Source organism: Megascapheus bottae, chromosome 26 (genome assembly GCF_031878675.1).
Source record: "Megascapheus bottae isolate mThoBot1 chromosome 26, mThoBot2.hap1, whole genome shotgun sequence".
Classification (NCBI taxonomy): domain Eukaryota; kingdom Metazoa; phylum Chordata; class Mammalia; order Rodentia; family Geomyidae; genus Megascapheus; species Megascapheus bottae.
The window spans coordinates 17,667,662-17,693,303 of NC_143534.1; the positions used below are offsets into that span (position 1 = coordinate 17,667,662).

The 25,642-nt window shown below is 37.3% G+C and overlaps 1 protein-coding gene across 1 annotated transcript in view; it reads left to right on the top strand.

The window, feature by feature from the left end:
• Myo3a (myosin IIIA) overlaps nt 1–25,642 on the top strand; it is a 107,567-nt gene that overhangs the window by 7,594 nt on the left and 74,331 nt on the right. The window contains exons 3-8 of the mRNA XM_090319032.1: nt 4,627–4,731; nt 5,522–5,621; nt 17,089–17,165; nt 20,991–21,136; nt 23,223–23,288; nt 25,251–25,406. Of these exons, the coding sequence (XP_090175158.1) occupies nt 4,627–4,731; nt 5,522–5,621; nt 17,089–17,165; nt 20,991–21,136; nt 23,223–23,288; nt 25,251–25,406 (650 nt within the window). The remainder of the gene's footprint in view (nt 1–4,626; nt 4,732–5,521; nt 5,622–17,088; nt 17,166–20,990; nt 21,137–23,222; nt 23,289–25,250; nt 25,407–25,642) is intronic.

The window sequence follows — 25,642 nt, forward strand, 5'->3', positions numbered from 1 at the left end:
TACTGTATATAAAATCATTACCTTGCATATGTAAATCAGGCCAATCACACATACATGTAAGTGGCTAGCTGTACAATTACCTGATTTATAAACATGAATGGTGCAGGTGCTCTGAGAAGCAATTACAGAAAATTGGCTGTGGCCTACTTTGTGTTACAAAATGACTGCTAATTATTCCTCTTATCATAATAAAGCCTAAATAAATGATTTTGCATATCTAAAGAGTGGCCCAGGAGGGTCAAAGTAATGGAAAGAGTCCTGCTTACAAGGTGAGGTCCTTTCATTTTTACCAGTAAACTTTAATATGTTTTTAGAATTATCTTTAAGTAGTTGTACAAGGGAATTGCCATTTCATAAATACAATGTAGTTTGATCCATGTTACTCCTTTCAACATTCTCACCTACCCCTCCAATCCATCCCTTCCCTCACTTTTCTTCATTTTCTAGGATATACAGTGAATTTATGGCTGCAGTCTCCCTTCTCTTCATTCATCTATCCTTTTCCCCTTGACCCCACTGCATCACCCTTCAAGTATCACTTTCATGGACTTGGCCTGTCTAGGGAATTGGACCATTTGAGTTCTCCCTTGAATGTGCCATTTTTTCAGCTAAAAGAGTTGTATACACTTGTCTACATTCTACGGAGACTACAGAACAATGCTGAGGGTGTGTCTGAGCCATTATGTCTCCAGTCATAAACCTGCCTTGTGGGAAAGGTTATCTCATCCTACACAAAAGCTACAGTGACTTTCTACTATGAAAAAGCATTTCACTTAAAAGTTCAATTCAGACTGAAAATCTTAGAAATAATATTTCCTACAATCCTATTGGGTAATCCTTTCTGTTGAATTTTGAGTTTTACTTTTGAATATTCTTTTAGCTTTGAATATTTATTTTACCATTTTTGGTATATTTTTCCTTTCCTATATTTTCTTCTATCTTATAACTGTTTTCATGAATGATGTACAAGATTCTGTTTAGAAGTTTCTTAATTAATTTGCTATGTTTTCGACTCTCAGTGTTGCCAAGGTTTTGTAAAAGCTCTGGGAATCAAGTTAGATACTTGAATGAAGCTAAGTGGAAAGAGAAGGAATAAATAGATGTGTGATAAGTGATGTGTGTGGGAGGGTGCAATGATGTTCAAGGGCAGCTGGGTAGAATTTTTTTTATCATGCAGTAGTTAAGATTTTTCTAATGATGTAGGTATAAAGAGATAACCAGTGTTTTTGTTTCTTTTTTGTATGCTCATTTTGAGATATTTTATTTACATTCCTTTCTGTGGTTTCCACAATTTTATCTCTAAACTAGCCTGTTTAATAAGGTGTAAAAATTACTTTTGACTTTTGCTTTATTTCACCCAAATGTACGCTACTGAGGGTCAGTATCAAGAAGTAAAGGAGGAAAACTGGAAAGGTAAGAACTAGGTTAGGCTTATGCATATGCTTACACATGAACCAGATGATCCCAGAAGCAGAGTCTAAATCAGGATAAATCATTCTCATATTAATTCTTCACTACTGATGAGCCCAAAGAGAAGAAAAAAAGAAATGTAATTTTTCCTGTTGGGTTGGACAAACATGAATATTTTAACTATATAACAAAACTCAGACTTTTCTCTGTGGAACTATTTCTGTACTGTGCCTTCAGTCAAATTGGAACCAAAATTCAGAGCTGGGACATCTTTCTGTTAAAAGATTCTTTCTTTTATAATCCAATATTATCTCTAATTGCTCCTTTTACAATGGTGCTATAGAATGTATTCTATTACTTGTCTGAATTGGCTCTGATTTGTTCATTCTTAATAAGGACATTGCTTTTTCTCACTGCTCTCCAATTATAGCAATTTTTCCTCTTTGAAATTATATCTTTTTCAGGAGATCAAAGACTGGTAATTACAGGTGATATTTGAAAGCACAAAAATTCAGTAAGTACCCCTAAAAAGCTCCCAAATGCACATTTTAGATCATCAAAGCCTTTTTCATAGAAATACTACTTTCCAAAGTCACGCATTATTGGTTGTTATAGTTTTTATTCTAACATCCAGCAAGTAATAGAAGGTCTATCATGAGGAAAAGAAAACTAAGTGATGGAAAGAACAGGAGTAAGAATGGGGGAGTAGCTTCTGTTTGTTCAGCTATTAATCCTCTTAAGTTAGGAACACAACAGAGGATATAAGGCCTGACTGGTCTGTGAGTCAGGACCAGAGAAGTAGGGCAGGAGTAAAAAGCTAGGCCTCGCCTTCTGACAGCACAGTCCTTCTCCGCCCTCCCTTTGTCTAGGCTCAACTGCAATGGAGAAGTGTTCTGACTCTGTGATATCTTTCATGTTCTTAGGGCTGGAAAATCGTTCCAGCTCACCTATAAATAAGCAGCTGTTAGTGAACTCAAAGCAGAGGAGATAACCACTTAGAATCATTCGATTTTAGGTTTTGTTTAAAGGACAGGATTGAAAGGTTCTACTTTTTGCTCTGAAAGTTAGGAAACATATGAATATAAACAAAATATCTGTTTCTTTCTATCCAACTCATCTAGCTATCTATCCATCCATCCATCTCCTATCATCTACCTATGTCCATCTGCCCATTCATCTACCTCATTTATCATCCATCCATTGATCTATCCACCTATCTATATCAATCCATTCATTTATCTAACTCCTATGTGTCCTTCTTGCTCAATAATTCTTCAGTTCTTGCAAAAACTCTGCTGCTCTGAATGAAAGTACAAGTGTATACTATTAATTTGGGGAGCAAGATGTAAGGTGTTACTTGAGATCTTATTTGATAAATTAATACATTTTTATAATGCACATTGGACTATTTCCTTATAATACATTACTTTCTCTTTCTTACCAAAGATTTCTCATTAACAGAATTATCAGTGTACGATGATGTTTTCCCACAGATTTTTAAACACTCGGGGTGGGAGAAAAGTTCCATTATTCATAGTTCATAGTTGCATGCAATAACCAAAACACATTCCATTGCACATATAAATGACTAATAATATTATTGACATTAAAATACTGCCACTACTAAGAGAAATGAACTCCAGGATATGGAAACATCTTTGTTCTTAATGTACTATGTGAAGCTATTTCTTTTCTCTTCTTTTCCCCTTATGATTTATCTCATGTTGGCACTGTATCTGAATTGTGGTACCTGGTATATTGTATATACATTTATTTAGAAAAGGGAAGGTAAGGAAGAAACAAGATGAGTAGAAAGAGGTAGGAGAGGGAAAGTGAGAGAAAAACATGGGAAGGGGTAACAATGTTCAAGTACTGTACCCACTACCTGATGAATGTACCTATAATTCCTCTGTACATCACCCAGATAATAAAGTAAAAAATAAAATAAAATACTGCCTCTAATCCACACATTAGAAAATGCTAAAATTTAATCCACTATCAGAGTACATATTATAAAATGTCTATTTGCTGACGGTATCAGCTTTCATTAATACTTGAACAATATTTTACTGGATATGACTCTCATAGATTTGTCTATCCGGCTGGCTTTGAACCTTGATCCTCAGATCTCATTCTACTTGACAAGCTAACACCTTGCTTAAATATGAATTCTTTTTCTAACACATGTAACAAATTATACAGTAAAAGATACAAATGAAATAAGCTTCTAATATTTTCAAATATACTGTGTTACCTATAAGTGAAATTTGAATGTCTGCTTTTTGTAATTTGCTCTGTTCTGCTCATGTGTGACACTTAAACTAATTTGAGGGCCAGGACAGTGCCCAGTACCTGAGTTCAAGCCCTAGGACCAGCAAAATAATAATAATTTGAGTCTTTTTTAATAGTATTTTATTGTCAGGGTAACTGTAACTCAAATTATTATTATATTTTTGCCAGTCCTAGGGCTTAAACTCAGGTACTGGGCACTGTCCTTGGGCTATCTCAAGGCTAGCACTCTACTTCTTGCACCACCTTCCAGCTTTTTCTGTATATGTGGTACTAAGGAATTGAACCCAGGGCTTCATGCATGTTAGGTGATGCACTCTACCACTAGGTCACACTCCTGGCCCTCAAATTAGTTTTTTTAAGTGTCAAATCTATGAGAGTGTTTGAGCATCCAGTAAAACTTAATCATCATACTGAAAAAAAAAAAAGCTTTTGAAGGCAGGTGCCAGTGGCTCAGGATTCCAGTACTGTTCATGAAGCTGAGACCTGGAGGATTCGCGCTCCTGGAAACTCTATCTCAAATTAACCAGTCCTAATTCTTAACCTGAAACTGCAAATTCAATTCTCTTGTGAAGGAGGGAATGGGTAGGGTTGGGTTAGATAGTGGGGAGGGGGAGAATATGGAAGAGCTGACGTTGACCAAGAGGAATCACAGTCATAAATTGACATGCTGAATTCAAACTCCTTTGTAGAACTACTTAAAGATAATAGAAAATTTATATGGAAACTGTGTTCTGATCATCACAATTGTATACAAGTACAAGTTTCTCTGTTCATTTCACTGATGGAATCATAAAGATAATGAGAACCATCCTTTGAAACAGAATATTGGACCGATATTTTTAATGTTTTAGGAAGACGTTTTTCCTATCACGAAGGTAGAATGTCACATCTGTGTTAATGTCTATCTTTGAAATATTCTTCCAGCTGTGCAATGGAGGATCTGTGACAGATCTTGTGAAAGGATGTCTGAGGAGGGGTGAAAGAATGAGTGAACTTCTGATTGCCTATATTTTACATGAGGCATTAATGGTAAGGCAATTTTTGTGTTTTTTTTTGTGCATTAATATGAGGTAGTTCTAACTTTAAATTGTTAATCCTGAGGTGGGTTTTGGTGGCTCATACCTAGAATCCTACCTACTCAGCGTACTGAGATCTGAGGATAATAGTTCATAGCTAGCCTAGACAGAAAAGTGTATGAGACTCTTCTCTCCAATTAACAAGCAAAAGACTTGAAATGAAGCTGTGACTCAAGTGGTAGAGCACTAGCCTTGAAGAGGGAATGGTAACCCCTCTGTATAGTACCTTAATAATAACAACCAACTTACTTTTTTAATGCTCAGGGACAGTGGCCTTGTCCTGAGTTCAAGCCCATGTCTGGCACAAAAAGAAATTAATCCTAGACCAGAAGGTTTAGCTGGAGTAGTAGAGTGCCAACCATGAGTAGAAAAAGCCCAGAAAGAGCTAGACCCTGAGTTCAAACCCTAGTATCGACACACCCCCACACACACAGACACATACACACAAATGTAGATTCTGATTTTTAGAAAACTGAAAAAAAATACCTTGGTATTTATTGCTGCAGGAGTAAATGTGAAGTCTGATGCGTTTGGTGTATTCACCATTAAAGACGTATGTTGCATGGTCTAGTTGTGTGAACCTCAAGGCAAAATGATGAACTTTGATTTGACTGAGAGAGAATTACTTAAGTGTCTGAATGTTAATTTCAACATGTGTTTCCTATTGGTTTTGCACACGTGTATCTTCTGAGAAATGTCTTTTTGTTGATGTTTTGGTGGTTCTTATATTTCCCTCTTGCTAGGGACTTCAGCATCTACACAGCAATAAAACTATTCATCGAGATATAAAAGGAAATAACATCCTGTTGACCACCGAAGGTGGAGTTAAGCTAGTAGATTTTGGTAAGTCTTGTTTAAATGAATATGAGCAGCAATGAACTACTACAAAATGGCTTGAACATTTTCCACCAGCTGATCATTGTTCTACTCACTGAAATTAAGGGAGAAGCCAGGCACTGGTGGCTTAAGCCAACGAGCTTAGTTACTTGGGAGGCTGAGCTCTCAGGATCATAGGTCAAAGCCAGCCCTGAAAGGGAAGTCCTTCAGACTCTAATCTCCAATTAACCACCAGAAAACCAGAAGTGCTGTTATAGCTCAAGGTAGTAGAATATTAGCCTCCAGCAAAAGAGCTCAGGGACAGTGCCCGGGCTCTGAGTTCAAGCTCCATGACTGACAAAAAAAATAAGAAAAAGAAAATAGGAGAGAGAAATACCTAAGTCTATAACTGTAATCCCTTGGCCATGAGTAGTGACTGCTTTATAGATGGATTTATTTCTAAATCCAAGATTCTAGGAGATGAGGGAAAATCATCAAAGGTCATCTGAAAATACTTCCTCCCTCCTAAGAAGGAATGGAGAAAGATGAGACTTCTTATCACAATACCTGAAATGCTGTGGCCTGTTATTTTGTGACCAAGGTAACAGAGTCACTGAGTCCATCAACTCAAAGCTTGCTTTTTCTCTGGACTTTTTAGTTTGTGAAATATTTAATTTCTATATTGTCTAAGCCCATTATGTGTGTCTATAGGACTGCCAAAGACACCAAAATGGATATGCTTAACAGTTCTTTTGGATAATTATTTTTCAATTTGGAAGACATTTTCTAGAACCTTCTGTAATGTGGTCCTGCTAACCTCCTACTCCTGAAAGAGTAGGTGACAATATTCCAGGATGTCTGTTTGTCCTGCAGGCATTCATGTCCTCCTCCAGCTAGGTACAGTGACCCTCCATGTCCCTCTATAAAGTCAGAATGTCTCTATTTTTCCAATTTAATATATAGGATTATAATTATCTTTTGGGACTTTGGGGATAAATAAAGATACTTAGAAATATAGATAGATAGTTGGTGAGATTTAAAAAAAAGCTGTCTTAGAGTATTCTATAGATGCAGAGCTCTGGGTAGAGCAGTTCATTGAGTGTAAGTTGAGTATACTGTTTCCTCAAGGAAGAAGAAGGGAAACCATTTGAGAGATGGAGAGAACAGAGAGGTTGTATTCTATCTGAAAAGACTGCAAGATTTATTGGGTTTCACTAAGCTTCCCTCCTACGGATTGAGGAGGGGAGCTGGAGGAGACGCCACAATAGGTACAGGGGAATCTCCAATTGCTGTTGGTGGTTCATGCCTGTAATCCTAGCTACATGGGAGGATGTTCAAAGCCAGCTTAGGCTGTCTTATCTCCAAAAGAAACTGGAAGTAGAACTGTGCCTCAAGTAGTAGAGCACTACTAGACTTGAACCCAAAAAAGCTCAGAGACAGTGCCCAAGCCCTGAGTTCAAGGCCCAGGACCAGCGCGCGCGCGCGCACACACACACACACACACACACACACACACACACACACACACACACACACGAAGAGATGACTGGGAATGTGGCTTAGTGGTAGAGTGCTTGCCAAGCATGCATGAAACCTTAGGTTCAATTCCTCAGTACCACATAAACAGAAAAGGCCAGAAATGGGGCTGTGGCTCAAGTGGTAGAAGGCTTAGCCTTGAGAAAAAGAAGCTCAGGAACAGTGCCCAGGCCCTGAGTTTAAGTACGTGACTGGCACAAAATAATTAAGAGCAAGCAAATCTGTTTGTATATCCAAGATACAGAGATAGCAGTTATAGATATGCTACTTTCTCTGCATAGAAAATACCCCCCTGTACTTGGCTAACCTCTGTCTGACCGACTGCCTTCCAACAGCACACACTTCAGTCCTAGAAACAGTTGTCAGACGGTGGCAATCCCGTGTTTCACTTGACAGCCACTCTGTTGGACTTTAGGCTGCATAATGGCATGACTTCTATCAGGCCTGTCACTTTGTCCCCAGAAATGAGCCAGTGTGAGGAAAGACCTTCTATGCAATTGCATGATCATAAGAAAGGTCCTTTCTCCAAATACATCAGTTCCCTCAGTTACCCAGTAGAGAAAAAAGTAGATTCTTACTCATGAGATTGATTGCTGTTAAGATAATATGGGATGATAGAAGCAAACTACTTAAGATATAACTACTAGCATAAGGTAATTCTAAATAATCGGAGCTATTGCTGTTGCCTAGAAACAATATTCCCACCTACCTTCTTATTCAATGTTGAATGCATAGTAAGTACTTGATAAGGGGTTGTTTAAATAATGCCTCTTTATGATTTGTTTTGTTTTTGTCTTAAATAGCACTCTGCAGGAATCCCATATTACTTTAGATGTCAGGCAAATCACACCAGAAACAAGGTTAAATTGCTAATACTAGTCACGAATATGGCCTTTAAGAAAGCCTTTTATGTTTTCTTCCTTAAGTGGTATTCACTATTACAGAAAACCAGCAGACACATTGGAGAGCAAAAAAAGACAAGTGAGCTTGTAAACACTGTTCATGACATGCATTAGCAGTGACTGGTATATGAGCAGTCCATAAATAATATGACCTCCCAGGAGATAAACGCCTTTAGGCAAGTCAATTGATGTCTGAAAAAGCAGTCCCTATGTCATACAGAAAATAAAAGAAGGACTAAATTTAAAGGGCAGTCCCAAGTTCTCATTTCTATGGGTCTTTCTCTGGGGAATTTCATTTCTAATAGGGGAGTTCACATTTCAGTTTTGAAGTACAGAATGTACTTGATGTGATTTATTTAGACATCGTGCTTATGACAGAATATTTTATAGCTCTAAATCTCTTATTTCTCTCATGTCCCATTTTAGACCAAATCCCCAGTGCATTATGTAGGTCAAAGAGAAGTTGTGACATTCATTAATAACCCACTTGTTGGCATTAAGTGAGTATATACACCTGAACATAAAAGCTAGGGAGTAGCCTTCGTTCCCTCCTTTCTTCCTGAGGAATTCAAACCGAAAGCCATTAAGTGGGACGAGGAAGGATGCAATTCCCTGTGCATTTTAGCGCTAACAGACATGAAGAAAGTATCATTGCTGGGATGAGGTGTCAGATCCCCAGATGGAATAGGAAGGTATCCATATGGGGTGATTACAGTGACTCTATTTGCTTATACCTGTAATTCTTTCACACTCAAGAAGCCAAGATCTGAAGATTATGGTTCAAAGCCAGGTAGGGCAGAGAACTCTCAGAGTTAACTAGCCAAAATTCTGGACTTAGGGACATGACTCAAGTGGTAGAGCACCAGCCATGAACCAGCAAGACAAGTGAGAACATGAGGCCTAATGCTCAAACCCTGGCACTAGTACACACACACACACACACACACACACGTACAAAAAAAAAAAAGCTGGGAGTTGAATTCCTTCAGGGAATGCTGAGGTTAATAGAAGCTAGGTCTGTGGCCATTTAATAAAAGAAATGTAAATGTGAAAAAGGAGGAAATTGAGTCCAGTTGCATTGAACTAGAACTATAGGCTCATTATGAGTGCATAGTTTTCAATCAATATAGAGAGATATAAGGGTAAATGCCATAATAAATGTGTGGAAAATCTGTATATGTTACTTTCTGTCTCCACAAGGAGATCTTGGAGACAATGACACCTAAAAGCTAAGACACCCAGCCCTTAGCTCTGGTTGATGGGTTAGTTGGTTGGCTGTTTTTGTAATACTGAGGACTAAACCCAGAGCCTCATACTTGTGATGCAAATATTCTGTCACTTGAACTACAGCCCTACCCTATAACTTTTCATTGTACAATAATAATGATACTATTAATAATGATATTAGTAATATTTATATAGACTAATATAATAATACTTATTACTAAGTACAAAGCTTCTTGGTCATTGGCATCCCTTCCTTTGCTTTCCCTCACTTTTCCCTTCTCATCCCTACCCTCAAGTTACATAGTTAACATTTCTTTTTTAAATATAATTCTCAGCTAGAAGAAAGCAAGGATGAATGTAGAATTATAGAAGATAACCTGAAAATTACTGTATCAAAAATAAAAATGAAAAAAATACTCAAGTGGAGGCATGTCAAAGGGATACAGAAGCCAACCTGAAGCAACTTTCACTGACCAGATCTGGGACAGTCTGAATATCAAAATCATGATACTAATAATAGTAGTAAACATAACAAATATAACAAAATAGAAGTATATTAATCTCTATGGACACACACATGAAGAAGTGAACCAAGAGAAACAAAAACTTCTTCTTACAGAGGAATGTCAACCATAAAGGTAGAAGTAATGGTGGAATTTTTAAAAATCATTATTATGCAGCAATCACCCTAATTAACAATTTGTCCCAGAGCTTCAGTGGATTATCAACGCTAGTAGAATAAGCTTTGACTAGAAATAGAATGCCTCCTCATTTCAAAGTATCCCTCCACAATATATTGGTTAATTACAAAGGAAAAAATAGGATAACTTCTTAGGGCAAACGTACATTAATCAAGTGAGTAAAGTGAACATCACTAGTAATGAGACAAACATAAATCACAGCAAGGGAGAGGATGCCATAAGAAGACCTCCTGCCAAAAAGTAAAATCTTCAACCCAAATAAACCATTACAAATGTCAGGGTCATAGGCTTCAAGGAGAGGTTGAGGTACAACATCAGAGGGACGGAGATGAAAGAGACAGAACAACTAAACGCAATACATAATATTGGGTTGATGTGTGTGTGTGTGTGTGTGTGTGTGTGTGTGTGGTTGTGAATGATGCATTTGGTACCATCTATGAAATTTGCATGAGACCCGAACATGAGATCTAGATAAAATGATAAAAGTCCAGGTTTTGATGGCTCTGTGGGAAGAATGTCTTTGTTTATAATAAGTACAAACCAAAGGAACCAGGAAAGAAAGGGAAGCATATGAGGAACTTATATAACTGTAACCCTCTGTACTCACCTTTACAATAATAATTTTTAAAATGCAGGGGGGGAGAAGCTGATAAAAATCTTTAGATTTTTTTTCTCCCTACACAAAAATCAATATTTTAGCTAGAATATTATTTTTGTGCTTTTGGAAGATGAGTCTTGCCTTATTTAAGAGAAATGATGTTTACTATTCTTTTGCTACCTAAAGGAAAACCATAGATAAGTAGACTCTTCGATAGTGTTATGATTCTAGCTGATGCTTGCGGGCTCAAATGTTCCAAACCAAACATTCTGCAAAGTTGAATGAAATTATTGTGCATTATAAACAGTGCATGTTTTAGCCGAGCGTCTTCAAGTTGCAAGGACAAGAAATCCAAACTAGCTGGAAAAAAAAAAAAGAAGTAGAATAGAAAAGACAGTGTCATTGACAGGAAGCACGTGCCTGAGGGAACCTTGATCAAGGGAGTGGAAAGTGAGAGGTAAGACTACTGTCTCTAACTTCCTGAAGAAACAGCCCCTCCTCTGCTTCTCTAGACGTGTCTGCAGATCATGCAGACTTAACGTGTTGCACGAATTCATTCTGACAGCAAGTTGCCCTTTCCATAACCTATCTAACCTTATGGGCTCAAGGCCAACAGCTAACTAAGCTGGGTTTTCAGCTTAAATCAAAAGGAATTTCAAGTGGGAGAAGTAATGCAGTTAGTCCAAACTAGATCAATTACTTGCTTTGGATCCAGTTAGCCACTGGCCAGGAAGTAACTTCAAACAGAGACCCAGGGTCCTCTCATTTTGCAAAAGATATTCCAAGAGAGTTATTGAAGAGGTGAGGGAGATATTGTCTAAATATTCTACAGGATAGTTGATTTTTTTTGATGTAGTAGTTTTGGGGGGTTTTATTTTGTATTGTTTTGTTTTTATGATATAGTTCCTTATGTTCTGGGAGCTATTTAAAAGTTTAACTTTTAGTTACTTCAATTGAATTACATAAATTATACGAAAAAGATTCTACAATATATGTGATTATGAGTGTATTTTGGACATTTTGTAAAGGTTGTTTTGTGTCTTAGCAACAGATAAGAGAAAACTTTATATCTAGTGTTTATATAACCCCCAAAAACAAATAGCCTCAACTTGGATGTCAATTTTTTTAATTTTTATAATTGTATTTTATTGTCGGGGTGATGTATTAGAGGGGTAACAGTTACATTCGTCAGGTAATGGGTACATTTCTTCTTGAACATAGATACCCCTTTCCCTGTTTTTTTCCCATTCACCTCCCCCACACCTTCCCAATCATCTGGTTTTCACTCTTCCCTTCCCCATTACAAATAAACAAATAAACTGTACCTACAATACACCAGGTCAGACAATGTAACAATATGAGATAAACAATAAGGGGAAAAAAGAGAGAGAGAAAAGAAATAACTCCACATAGTATATTAAGAACAACAATCACAAAGATAAACATCTTTTTTCCATATCCTAGAGTTCATTTCGATTATCCTCACCCTATATGGTCGTATGCACATAGCTTTTGAGCTGTTGTGATCGTTTCCTGCTCTTCTGCACTGTGATAACTTTAAGTGAACCAAAGGGATTTTGTCTCTTTTAGGATTATTTTGTTGCCGCATAGTCTTTTCATTTTTCTTATAAGTAAATGTTTTGAACTAGAATTATAAATAATCTAAGTCTTCAACTGTAAAATTTTAATTCTTGAGGAGCTTCAGGTGAACAGACTTTTATGGTAGAACAAAAGAGACAATGTCAGAGGTCAGTGGGCAAAAAAAGAATAAAAAGTAAAATATCCATGCTAATGGTGTGCTATGAATACAACTCTCTACAACTGAGATCGAGTCCTGTACATAAATTCAAATGTGCCTAGTCATTACAAATGGAATGGTACATGATTAGGTATGTAGGCCAGAGGTTTAGTGTTTGTTCTTGTAGCCAACACCCTAGGTTTCATCCCCAGCATTGCAAAAGAAAATATTAATTCATAGATAAAAGTAAAATCAATTAAATGGCTCAAGGAAGCTTAGGATGCATGATTCATCATGTGTCTCAAGTCAAGAAGAGAGCAGGATGCAGTATGATCTTGATGGCTTCAGAATAACATCTCACTTTCTCCATTGCAAACTATTAGCTAAGTCTGTGATTTTCTTTTAGTTCTGGGGCTGAACCTAGGGCCAGATACATGTCAAGTATGTGCTGGAACAAGAGCATATGCGAAACAAGAGCAAAGGGTCTAACCAGGAGAGACTGGAGAGAGGCTAGGATGGGCACTTTATTTTGCAAAGATGTGCCAGTTCTGGGGCTTGAACTCAGGATCTAGGCACTATCCTTGAGCTTTTGTACTCAAGGCTTTAACTCTACCACTTGAGGCACCGCTCTACTCATGGCTTGCAGTCCTCAGATGTGGGCCTCCTGAGTAGTTATGCTTGTAGACATGAGCCACCAGCACTCAGTAAGAATGGACTTTTTCAAGGGAACTCACAAACATTTTGCTAGGAGGGATGACTGGACTCAATCACCTTGAATCATCCTAGAGACCCCGAGTGTTAAATCTAGTCTTTATCATTTGATACATTAAGTTCAAGAATGTATGTGTCCCCCGTGGTTTAACTTTTTTTAACTCCTCTTTATTGTAGTATGATATGTGGCATGAAATTTACTTTCTAAACGTCTGAAGTGTTCAGCTGAACGAATACACTCACATCATTGTGTACCCATCACTGCCAACTTAATACTCATGGACAATAACCCTGTTCTCTAGAAAGCAAAATTCAATTTCGTATCACTTTTGACTTTTAGTACTCTAGTTAACTCATATAAATGAAATTATTGTTTGTCATTTTGGGGTTTACTGGCCATTTGTAGATTTTTTGTTTTGTAAATGTACCATCAAGTCACTCCCTTACTTCTGAGTCAGGCTGTTTGTTCTGTCATTGTTGAGTTTTAGGAGTTCTCTCCATATTCTGTATACTAATCCTTCATCCAGTGTATAGTTCGCAATTATGTTCTCTTATGCTGCGGGCTGCCATTTTATTCTGTAAATAATGCTGAACAAGTAAACACTGATTTTCATGACGTCCAATTTGTCTATCTGTGCCTCTGGTATTATATCTGAGAAAGCATAATAAAACCATTGTCATGAAGCTTCCTCCTAAGAATTTTGTAGTTTCAGCTCTTACATTGATCCATTCTAAGTTCATTTGGATATACAGAGTTAGGTGAGGGTTGAACAACATTCATTACATGTGGATACCTACAGTACTCCCAGAACCTCTTGTTGACTTCTCCCACTGAGTGATTTTTGGCATCTTTATCAAAAGTCACTTGATTCTCTGTCCTATTGTTTATTTCTTAGCTCTTTCTTTTGTTCTATTGGTAGCCATGTCTTTCTTGGTACCAGTGTCATGCTGTTTTGTTTACTGTAGCCTAGTAGAAGTGTGAGTCCTCCAACTTGAACTCACTTTAAAGTCTCACACATTTGGGGATAGTTTTCCTGTTTTTAGGAAAAAATGTTATTAGAATTCTGACAGAAATTGCGTAGCATTCCAGATTCTTTGGGAGTCATAGTGGTATTGCCAGGAGGCCAAATCTTTCAGTAAAATGTCTTTCCATTTCTGCTCTAATCTTCATGACTAATTTCTCTGTCTGTTAATTTGAGCTTTGCATAATTCTTGTTTCTTTAGAAGTTTAATGTGCATCATTAGGGCATTTATTTGAAATCCCTCTGGTTTCTTTGTTGTTTTCTTATTTATAATGTAGCCACTCATAGCTATAAACTTCCCTCTTAAAACTACTTTTACTGTGTCCCACCATTTCTTGCACATGCATTGTGCAAGGCAATCTGCTTTACTTAAAACCTACCAATTTAGATGTCATTACAATTCAAAAATCACCTACACTGAAATATCCAGAATAGCGCCTGATCAAATAAAAAAATTGTGCCATGGCCTTGAAAGTAGACATATAGCATTAACCATGGTCTTATCCACCTCAATATAATGGTAGTATTCAAAGACAGAATGCATTTCATGGCCCCTTTGTGGTGTTAAAATGTTATGCTTTTCTGCCTCAATTCTCATTTCCAAAGGATTTTGTTTTTAAGGATTTGGCTGTGTGAGGTATAACAAATTAGATCCCCCACAGTTGTCTTAGGAGCCCATGTATTCAATATTTCCACTGTCTCACTAAGGCTACTGGACAACTCTTGGCTGTAAGTAGAAGCATTTCTTTCCCTGGGAGAAGGACTTACGCAATAGGGAGCTATATAGCCACTGAACAGCCCTGGAAGCCTTGCTGGATGGGCCTCAAATAGCCTGAAAATTCCCTAGCAAAGCAAAAGGGGAAAGGATCATTAACATAAACCTCTGTGGTGTTCCCTTGGCTGTGACTCTTAATGGATTAGTACCCCCTCCTCTTGCTTGTTTCCTGTTCAGCTCTGATCTCTTTTTGGCCTCCTGTTCCTTTCTTTATCCTCTCACAAACCTAACTTTCTGCCTGGAATTTTCCACCCTTCAGCATCTCCTCTCTTTTGGTGATTATGTAACTATTCACTTTGGTGACTTATTTCATTAGTTGTTCTCTGGACAAAATGCTTTTCCTGATCTTTGTTCTTTCCTAGGGCTGGTACACTCATACTCTGGATCCCTGTAGCCTTTTAAAGTAATTTATGTCAATGGTTTTGAGTAGAATTTTACATTTTTTAATCTGCTTAGCTATTTTTCTTATGGGAAATTAGGCTAGATAAAAACACCACTCATCCTCCAAAAAGTGACTTTTAGCTCAGCTTAATTTTGCTAATGTGTATGTCAACACGTTTGATTTTCAGACTATGAAGTTGGGGCTGGTAAAGTAATCTTGGGGTGTCCTAGGCGTTGCAGAAACATTTTCCTAAAAATCAGTGGAATTTAGCAAATGTTTTTCTCTGTCACTGTTACATAGTTAGATACTGGTCTTGCTTTTAATGTGAAAGTTACCTAAGATTCTCAAGAATTCTCTAAGAATTCTCAAGTATAAGGAGCAGGTATATGTAAACTGAAAGAGAGAAAGACATTATTCCCAATTCTTTTGGAAGCCAATAAGCATGATGTCTCATCAGGAGGAAATATAATGGAATGATGTGACTGCAATATTTGGTTATATACCTCTTTGTTGTAGACTTCAAATTATAATCTCTCTAAAAGAAAAAAGACTGTTTTGAATTAGATAGGAGAGATAGCTAGTGATAGATTAAAAAGTACTGGGGCTGGAAGTTTGACCTAGTAGAGTGCTTGCCTAGCATGGACAAAGCCCTGAGTTCAATTCCTTGGTATCACATACACAGAAAAAAAGCCAGAAATGGTGCTGTGGCTCAAGTAGTAGAGCACTAGACTTGAGAAAACTCAAAGAGAGTTCCCAGGCCCTGAGTTCAAGCCCCAGGACCAGCAAAAAAAAGTAAGAAAAAAAAGTTTTGGTATGCCACTTCACAGTAGGATGACTGCAGAGAAAGGTAATGTACTGTATACATTTCAGAAAGCTGAAAGAAATGATTCTGAATGTTTCTTCCTAAATAAATGATAAGTTCCTGAGGATATAAATATGTGTAACCTGATTTAAACATTATACAATTTATACATAAAGCACCATATGGTAACCCCAAATATCAATAGCATTTCTATTTTGCATATCTTTTAAAAAACAAATACAATAGCAAGAGCCAGCAGTGTCTCACATCTGTAATCCTAGCCACTCAGGAGATCAAGATCTAAGGACAGAGGTTTAAAGCCAGCCTAGGTGGAAAAGTCTGTGAGATTCTTATTTCAGATTAACCAGTAAAATGTCAGAAGCAGAAGTGTATTCCAACTGGTAGAGTGTCAACCTTGATTGACAAACCCACAGAGAGCACCAGGTCCTGAGTTCAAGTCCCAGTATTGGCACAAAAAGTAATTCAAATGTTTAAAAGTGAATATTAATGATATTGGTTTAAATAAATATTAATTTGAAACTTCCAGTCAGATTCTGTATGACTTGTCCAAGGTAGATAGGCAAAGAATAACTTTATGCATATTCACGAGTCACTTTATTATATGTAGAATATCACATAATGTATTCTCAAATTCATCAGAATTTGTTAATAGAGAAAGCAGGAATTGTAAGCCAAAATATGTAACAGTACAAATACTGTAAAATACATAATAACCATGGAAGAAGAAATGAGTATAATGAGAGATAGATTCAAAGCCAGAATGGGAAAAAAAACTGATCCTTGGAATGATGGTTAAGATTAAGGCATGAAAAAAATAGCACCTAACAAGACACTTCTGTATTTTGGCAATCCAGAGATCCTAATATTGTTTCTTCAAGTTCAACTCCAAGGGCAGCATTGAAAGAATAGACTTTTAGCACAATTTCTTTTTTGCCAGTCCTGGGGATTGAACTCAGGGCCTGAGCACTGTCCTTGGGCTTATTTTTCCCCTGAGGGATAGTTAGCACAAATTTGTAAGAAAATTGCTACCAACTGGAATCTGTTTGCATGAGTGATATAATCTCACCTCTGCCTTCTAGGTGTGTCTGCACAACTTACCAGTACTCGACACCGTCGGAATACCTCTGTAGGAACGCCATTCTGGATGGCCCCTGAGGTAGATACCATGTTGAAAGAAACAAGTGCATGATTTGTTCCTTTCTCACTTTGCTTTTCATGTACACTGTAGTTTATTCTGAAATATACCAAAAGCAATGGGTCAGTGTTGTTATTGTGATATAGTGTTTGTACATGAATCAGTGAAAAATGAGGAAGTGAGACCCATGAGGAAAAGATACTATAAATTGTCTTTTTAGTAAATTTTTCCTTAAACTTGCCTGCCATTGTTTGACATGCGTCCACGCTGTGGATGTTTACATTTGGTTGTTAAAAGTCTCATATACTGGGCCGGGAGTTTGGCCTAGTGGTTAAAGTGCTTGCCTAGCATGCAGAAAGACCTGGGTTCGATTCCTCGGTACCACATACATAAAAAAAAAAAGTCTCACAGACAGCTCTGAGGTTCTTGGCTTTGTTAACTTAGATTCAGATTCCCCCATCCTATGTGGCAAGTTCCCCTCACCTACCAGGGATCTGTTTATTATTTATTTATTTATTATTTAACAGATTATATCATTGCTGTGGAGAAAGTCTGGATGAACTGCAAAAATAGCCAAGGGAAAGTTTTCAGGAGTCATATCTTCTCCCCATAGTCAGTGTTTCATGCATTTAATCTTTTTTTAATTATGCTTGTCAATTAAAAAAACACTTATTTTTTTAAACTCTGTGTAACTCTGCTATTTATCTATAATTTCCCAGAGAGTAAAGGGAGAAGTAATTCAAATGCCATATTAATATTTGCAAAGATCATCAAATTAAATTTGTTTGAAGATTAAATCCTCCTATACTCTTTCTATTTGAAAACCAATTCAGTTATTTCACATGAAAATGTTAAAATGGAAATTTGATATAAAATATGTGGAGCATAAATTATTTTAAAAAATAGTTTCTGAAAAATTCAGTGAGTTCAAAGGCTTTGGAACAAGAACTACATCTTAGAATAAAACTGAAAAGAATAGTCTTATACACAAAACCAAAACTGAACAAGAGAATAAAAAATGAGTTTTTTATGCTTTTTTTCTAATATACCACTGCTACTGTTTACACTTACAAAAATGAGAAGTCAATAAAAATAGTTATGTGCCAAGAGTATATATATATATATATCCTAATAAATATGAACAATAGGACACACAATTATGCTGTCATAGAATCAATACCCTAACAGTATGTTTTATATTAATTTATAGCAGCAAGCCAAATTTATATATTTGGTTGCCATTCAGGAAAAGCATCTTTTTAATTGTAGTTTATTGTCAGGGCAATGTGTAGAAAGGTTACAGTTATATTCATCAGATAGTGGGTGCATTATTTCTCGAACATTGATACCCCTTCTTAGTTTTTGTCCTCCTTTCTCTCCCCAACCCCTCCCAATCATCTTGCTTTCCCTCTTTTAATATCTGTTTCAAATAAACATACATATAATATACCTGGTAACAAAGTCAGAGACAGTAACACATGAGATTAACCATAAGAGGGAAAAAGAGAAAAGAAAAAACTTCATATAGTACATTACGAAAGCAATCACAATGTTAAACCTCTTGTTTCCTTATCCTAGAGTTCATAGTACACATCTAGGGTTCTCCTAGCAAAGAATCACAATAGCTCAAAAGCTATGTACATGTGGGCCTATTGGATAAAACTAAATGAAATGAACTCTAGGAAACGTATTTTTGACCATGCAAGTACTTGACAATCAGTTTTTATATTATTTATTACTAATAAACCTAGGATGATTCAAATAGAGCTGGAAGTTCTTCCCTTCTTAGAAAATGAATGCTCCTATAAGAAGTAAAAAAGTTTACTGCAATTTTGACAAACTGTCATATAAATATGTGCTTGGGCTGTGTGTACAATTATATTCATGTATATTTAATAAGTATTTTCTAATCTTGAAAGCATTTTTAATAAGCATTTAATTGAGAATTAGACTTAGGGCTTTATACTCACTAGGCAAGGCCTTTCTCATAATTATTTTTCACATAGTACCATGCTTTTGCCTAAGCTAACTTTAAACTGTGATACCCTGTCTCCAGTAGCTGATATTCAAAGTGTGAGCCACCAGTTCTGGCTTAACACCATTGCATGATAAATATTGTATTTCTAAAAATGAGAGAGCAATAAAATAATATATAAGCAGATACAACTCTATTCACTTTAATGACACGGAAGTACTTCAGTGTGTAAGATCTTAGAAGCAAATTTGTTGAAAGTAATTATCAGTTAAACTGTGAAATCTTTGATTGGGCATTTTTACTTTAAGTTCACATGAGAGGATGAGCTTGGTATGACACAGAGCTGTCCTTTCAAACCAGAGTGCATGTGTGCCTGAAGGAGGGGGATGGAGGTCATTGTGAGCAGGGAGGGTGACCACACACCTTGCATAAATCACAGCACCCTAGAGAACCCACAAGGGTGGTATTTATACAAATCACAGAAGCAAAAAAAAAAAAAAAAAACCCTGAATGTTCTAGATGAACTGGGACTCACTTGAGCCTGTGTGGAGGTATCCCTAGACGATATGTGCAAATCTGTCAAATAATGCATTGTCCCAAAGCAATGGTGCTACCAGAAAGTAAATGGTGACATTAAAAAAAAAGTTTTTATTTTTTTATTCTGTGGCACAGATATATTATACAATGCAATGGAAAAGTCAGTGTAAATATATTTTAAACCCTCAATAGTTTTCTAAAGATAAAAGCCACATACAACAATGCAATCATTGAACGTATGTTAACATTTTTAGTGTATGCTCACATACACTAAAATATTCTTCTCCTTAAAAGAACCCATGTGCTGTTAGTGAGTACATGCATGTACTGTGGCTTGAATTCAGGACTTAGGCACTGTCCATTTTCTCTTTTCAAGACTAGAACTCCTCTACCACTTAAGCCACATTTCTTGTTCTGAATTTTTTTAATTTTACTTTTTGCTGGTTAATTGAAGATGATATTTTCTGCCTGAACTGGCTTTCAACTTGATCCTTAGATCTAAGCCTCCTGAGAACCTGTGATCATTAATATTAACAATTATTATTTACAACTATCTGTAGTGAGACACATATTCAGCAATAAAATCTTAATGTAATTATTTTAATATATATTTCTGTTATACAACATTTCAGAAACAAAGCTTCCTTTTTTGTCTCATCTCTCAATTATGCACTCTAGTTAGTGACCTGTCTTTAAACCTGTTCAGTTATGTAGTTATTGTGGCCCCAATAAGCTTTAGGTAAATCTTCATCAATGTTTATTTTTGTTCCATTTCCTTTTATCATTATTGTTGATGCGCTAAGCCTTTTTACATTTCTAACTTGGCTCTTTCCTCTGGTGAGTACCTTGGCTTTCAAATTGCAGTCTACTAGCCTGGTATCAAGTTTATCTTGCTTTACTTCTTTACTTCACTTTGCTTTACTTTACTCTTAGTTATTGGAGGATTCATTCTTTCTCTCTGCCTACGTGAATGTCTCCATTGTGTATCCAGTTTGTGGAATGACAGGCACTGTATAATCTTTAGCTGTGTATCCATCAAGAATACTGCTTCCTTTCTCTTTTTGTTTTACTTTTCCAAAACCATTCCTTCTCCCCGCTCCTTCCATTGCATTTGAAAACCTTTCAACATACCCTCTGTTCTCAGGCAAAAAAAATTCCACCTCTCACAGTAATTGTATTGCCAATTCTTCTCCTTAGATTGCTGCTTTTTATCTTTACTTGTTGCCATCAAACTTCTTCCACTTGAAACACTTCAGCTTTATTCTAAACACTTTATTCCATGCTTGTTAAAGTCACAAACTTCATCTTTCTTTCTTTTTATCGTTGTCTTCTAGGTGATTGCATGTGAACAGCAATTAGATACCACTTACGATGCCAGATGTGACACCTGGTCCCTGGGGATCACGGCCATTGAGCTGGGGGATGGCGATCCCCCACTGGCTGACCTGCACCCCATGAGGGCCCTCTTCAAGATACCAAGGTCAGAGGACTGGCGTGAGGTCCACACTCCGAAGCACATTGTCATCGTCCACACGTTGACTATTCACATACCTTCAACCATTTAGTCTAGTTAGGATTTCAGGTGTGCGCCATTGGCACCAGCTTTAATTTGGTTTTAATTATCTCTTAAATTTCCTGTCTACACATTTGGAATGATAACACTTTAGATACACATTATCCTCTACTTAACAATCCCACGGCAATCTCAGGTCTTATTGCTAAGAAAGTTACCCAAAAGAGAGGGAACCTTTCCACCTACAAGCTCCACGAGCTTTTATTAAATTTGAAGAATACAGGAGGAAAATTGTGTTTCCTAACTCCTCTTATCATGCAGGATGTAAAGGAAGCTCTGTAATTCCTGAGCCATCCTTTGAGAAATAAATCACCATAATTAATCTAAGATTATTATTCTTGGTGACAGTGCCACACGGAAGAAGGAAGACAACCACTGATAGATTGTATCTTGATAATATGCCATGTACCAAATGGTTGTAGAAACTGTATCAGGTTAGAATATCTCCAAAATGAAATTCGGAGCTTATTGAGAATTGAAATGCCTGAAAAAAAAAGAGTCCTAAAACGTTACCCCGTTCTGAATTTTGTAAAAATCCTCAAAACCTTTGTTATACTCCAGGTAGGCTTATAAGTCTTATAGAAAGAAATTTTCAGAGCTAGGAAACAAAATAAGATTGTTGGGAGGAAAAAAGAATTACTTTTTTTAATGCCCTAATCAGCAATCTTCAAATAGTCAGAAGGATTGTGCAATGAGCTTACCCATGATCCAGGGTAGATGAGTAGCTGCACTTTTCTTTAATGAGCCTGTACACACTGTACATTAATTTCATTATAAGCTATTTAAAGAGTAATGCAGAATTGAAGACGAAGTATTTCCATTGCACTAATGAAAACAAAGGGCTGTTAGCATGAACATAAAAGCAGCACTTTAGCAAATTCAGCCCTCACGGTTGATCAATGTTGCTTGATTACAGAGTTAGACCAGCCTCGTTTTCCAGTTATGTTCTTTTGTATGCATGGGTGTGCCAAAGAAGAAAAGATTTGTTCAGCTTAAAAATGAAATAAATTTTTAACAAAATCTTTTAAGTGGCATTCAGAGCTTTCTAGCTAATAATACTGTTGGGTTCCTTGCTCTTGGAACACTCTGTAAGACTGGTTTCCTGCCATGTATCCAGCAACTCATCACTGTCTTCCATTGTATCCTCTTTCCTACTTTAGAAATTTCCCCCTCTGGGAATAGTTCCCTATCAGATCACACCCAATGCACTCTGGGTCCTTCTCAGAGACTTCTACAGGATTTTCAGGAAGAAAAACCTTCACCTCCTCCTTCCTTGTTTCTGTTCTACTGCTTATTAATTTCTTACCTTGGGACTCTCAGGTAAAAGCAATCTTCTTTAAAAGAAAAAAATGACATCATCTATACCTTTTTAATTAATGAAATGAAAATGTGAATAATGTAGCCAGGCACCAGTGGACTCTATAATCATAGCTACTCAGGAAGGCTGAGGTCAGCCTAGGCAAGAAAATCCACCAGAAAATCGTCACCAGATAACTGGAAGTGGAGCTGGGGCACCAGCGGTGCAAAAAAAAGCTAAAGGATAGACCTCAAGCCCTGAGTTCAAGCTCTAATAATGGGACACACACACACACACACACGCATATACACACACACACAATGACATAGCATCATCTTGCTCACACACACACACACACACACACACACATACACAATGACATAGCATCGTCTTGCTCAGTTTTTATATTGGTATATTTTTATTGGCATATTTGGGGCACTGAAAGTATGTAAGAATCAAAACAAAATTGATAGTTGGAAAAGTGGAGTCATCTATTAAGTGCTTTCTGAGAAACAAGGAAGTTGTCACTTTATCTTAAGATTAGAATGATTCATGCCTAATTGTCTTCCTTTGAACTGAAGGATGAGAGTCTGCTTATACTGGCAGAACCTGTGATTGCAGTAATCATGGAGTCTGTCCAGTTCTGCTTCGCCCCACCAGTGTGCTCTACCCATTCCTGATTCTTGTTTTTTCTAGGAATCCACCCCCCACACTAAGGCAGCCCCAGCTGTGGTCAGCAGAATTCAATGACTTCATTAGCAAGTGAGTAACAACAGCCTTGCAATGTTGGAATCCTTTTAACTCTGTCACTGGGGTTCATAATCCCCTCCTACCTAGTTCTTCTCTACTAAGTAGTTCTAGAAGTTTCCATTACTGTTTTTCAAAACAAGCCATTATTCATATCTTCTACATATTTATTGTTTTCATCATTGACAGAACAATGACCTTCAGGTCAGATTTATCCCCTTCGCTCCTGCTCTGTGGACACTTATTTTCTGGATAGGGTTTTCTGTTCACTCACCTGTGTGCTCAGGCCCTGGCAGCCAACACTTGTTCATCCAACGCCTACTCAGTCATTTAGCCCTTTGGTTTATCTGCATTACTAGTTCTAAGTACAGCTGAAGGAATGTCATTACAACCAGTGATTCAGAAAATCTTAATCATAAAAAGCTTATGCCTTTGAAATCCCGACACCATTTTTAATTTGATGAAGAGTTAACACCAGTACAACAGCCTCCACACAACTGACTAAACACTGAGAGTCTGCCATTTTTTAATTGTTCATTTTTCACAATTTTTTATTGTGTTTTCATGTTGGAAAAATAGGATAGAAGATGCCACTCATTGTTGACAGAAAGGAGAGGGGATTCAGATTTGGGGACTCTGTTCAGAAAAGGTTGAAAGAGACAGATTGTTGCTCATGTTTTCCAGCATCATTAGCAGCATCCTTGTTTATTTATTTATTTTTTGCCAGTCCCGGAGCTTGAACTGAGGCCCTGGGCACTGTCCTTGGACACTTTTTGTTCAAGACTAGCACTCTGCCACTTGAGCCACCGTACCACTTCCAGCTTTTTCTGAGTACGTGGTACCAAGGAATCAAATTCAGAGCTTCGTGCGTGCTACGCAAGCACTCTACCACTAGGCTACACTCCCAACCCCAGCATCCTTGTTTCTTAACATGCTTTAGCATCCCTAGGAATTTTTGTTTCTGTTAAGTCCAGTGACATAAATTGCCAAATTCTCATCTCAGGAAGATCAACAATGCAGATTACCAATTATGCTCTTGATATCAAGGGCAAGTTATTTCCTTTTTTTCTTTTTCTTATTCTTTTTGTTTTTTTCTTAAGTACTGGGGACTGAACTCAAGATCTTGTGCCTGTGAAGCAAACAGCTCTACCACTTGAGCCATGCCTGTTGAATCTGTCTTGGAAACCCTCACTCAAAAAGTTCTTTACTGATCTGAACTGCTTCTCTCTTGATCCCACTAGACCTGTGATGGGTGTTGTTTTGGGAGTTCTTGTGCGTTTTTATTTTTCCCCTTTGTATTCACTGGAAACTAGCCAAATCTCTCTCAAATATTTGAAGACAGTTGTCATTGTTCAAACTCACCTCCAGTGAGTACCTGGAAGTCACTAGCCTTCTCTTTTCCTGAGAATATTCTCTGGTTGGGTCTAGTGTCACGTGTGTTCATCTTTCATCTGTCTACTGAGCTGTGTTGAAACACACCTGCAGACGTGGAATTCAGACATGCTCAGCAGCTGAGCCTTCTTGTGGAGCTGAAGTTTTATCCCCTAGGAAGAAATGCTTCTATTGAGAAGTAAAAGCACCAGGAGAGCAAACTGAAGTCTGTGTTCGTTTTAGATAAGCCCTGAGACTATAATGACTTCCTTGTCATTGATCTCTAGCTGAAAAAAGAGGCTTTGCAGTGGAGACAGAGGTCAGTTATCACTCTGCAGTGATGCTTGCTGGGAGACGGGGAAAGTGGTAATTGAGTCAACAGTTGGTACCTGCGTGACTGCATCACTTGTGCACTTTCCCGAGCATTCGTCCATCCCACTGTGCTTTTCTATTTTTTGAGATGTGCTTCAGCATCACTCTCTGAGAGCAGTCTGTGTTTTTTTCTTTTTTTAAGAAATATGAGTAAGAGCTCCCAAACTCGGCCTAATTTCATAATTTGACTATTTTTTTCCTTTCTTTTTTCTTTTCTTTTCTTGGCCAGTGCAGGTGCTTGATTAAAGATTATGAGAAGCGTCCAACAGTGTCAGAGCTTTTACAGCACAAATTCATTACCCAAATCGAGGGCAAAGATGCGATGCTACAAAAACAACTAACGGAATACATTGACCTTCAACATTGCGTGGAAATCACAGGAAAGGCCAGGTAATCAACCGATGCCTTGAGTCCCAAAGTCCAAAGATTATCTAAAGACTCAAAACCATTTTGCCATGGCAATAGCTAAGGTTGAAGAAGAGCTCAGTTAAGTTCTCTGGTTGTGATTTAAAGGTAATGGTATTTGCATTGTTTGCCCAGATCAAGACTTGTCTTATGGGTAGGATATTTTGGTTCCTTTACCCTCTATAAGTTTTTGATCCTAGATTTTTTTTTGCCAGTCCTGG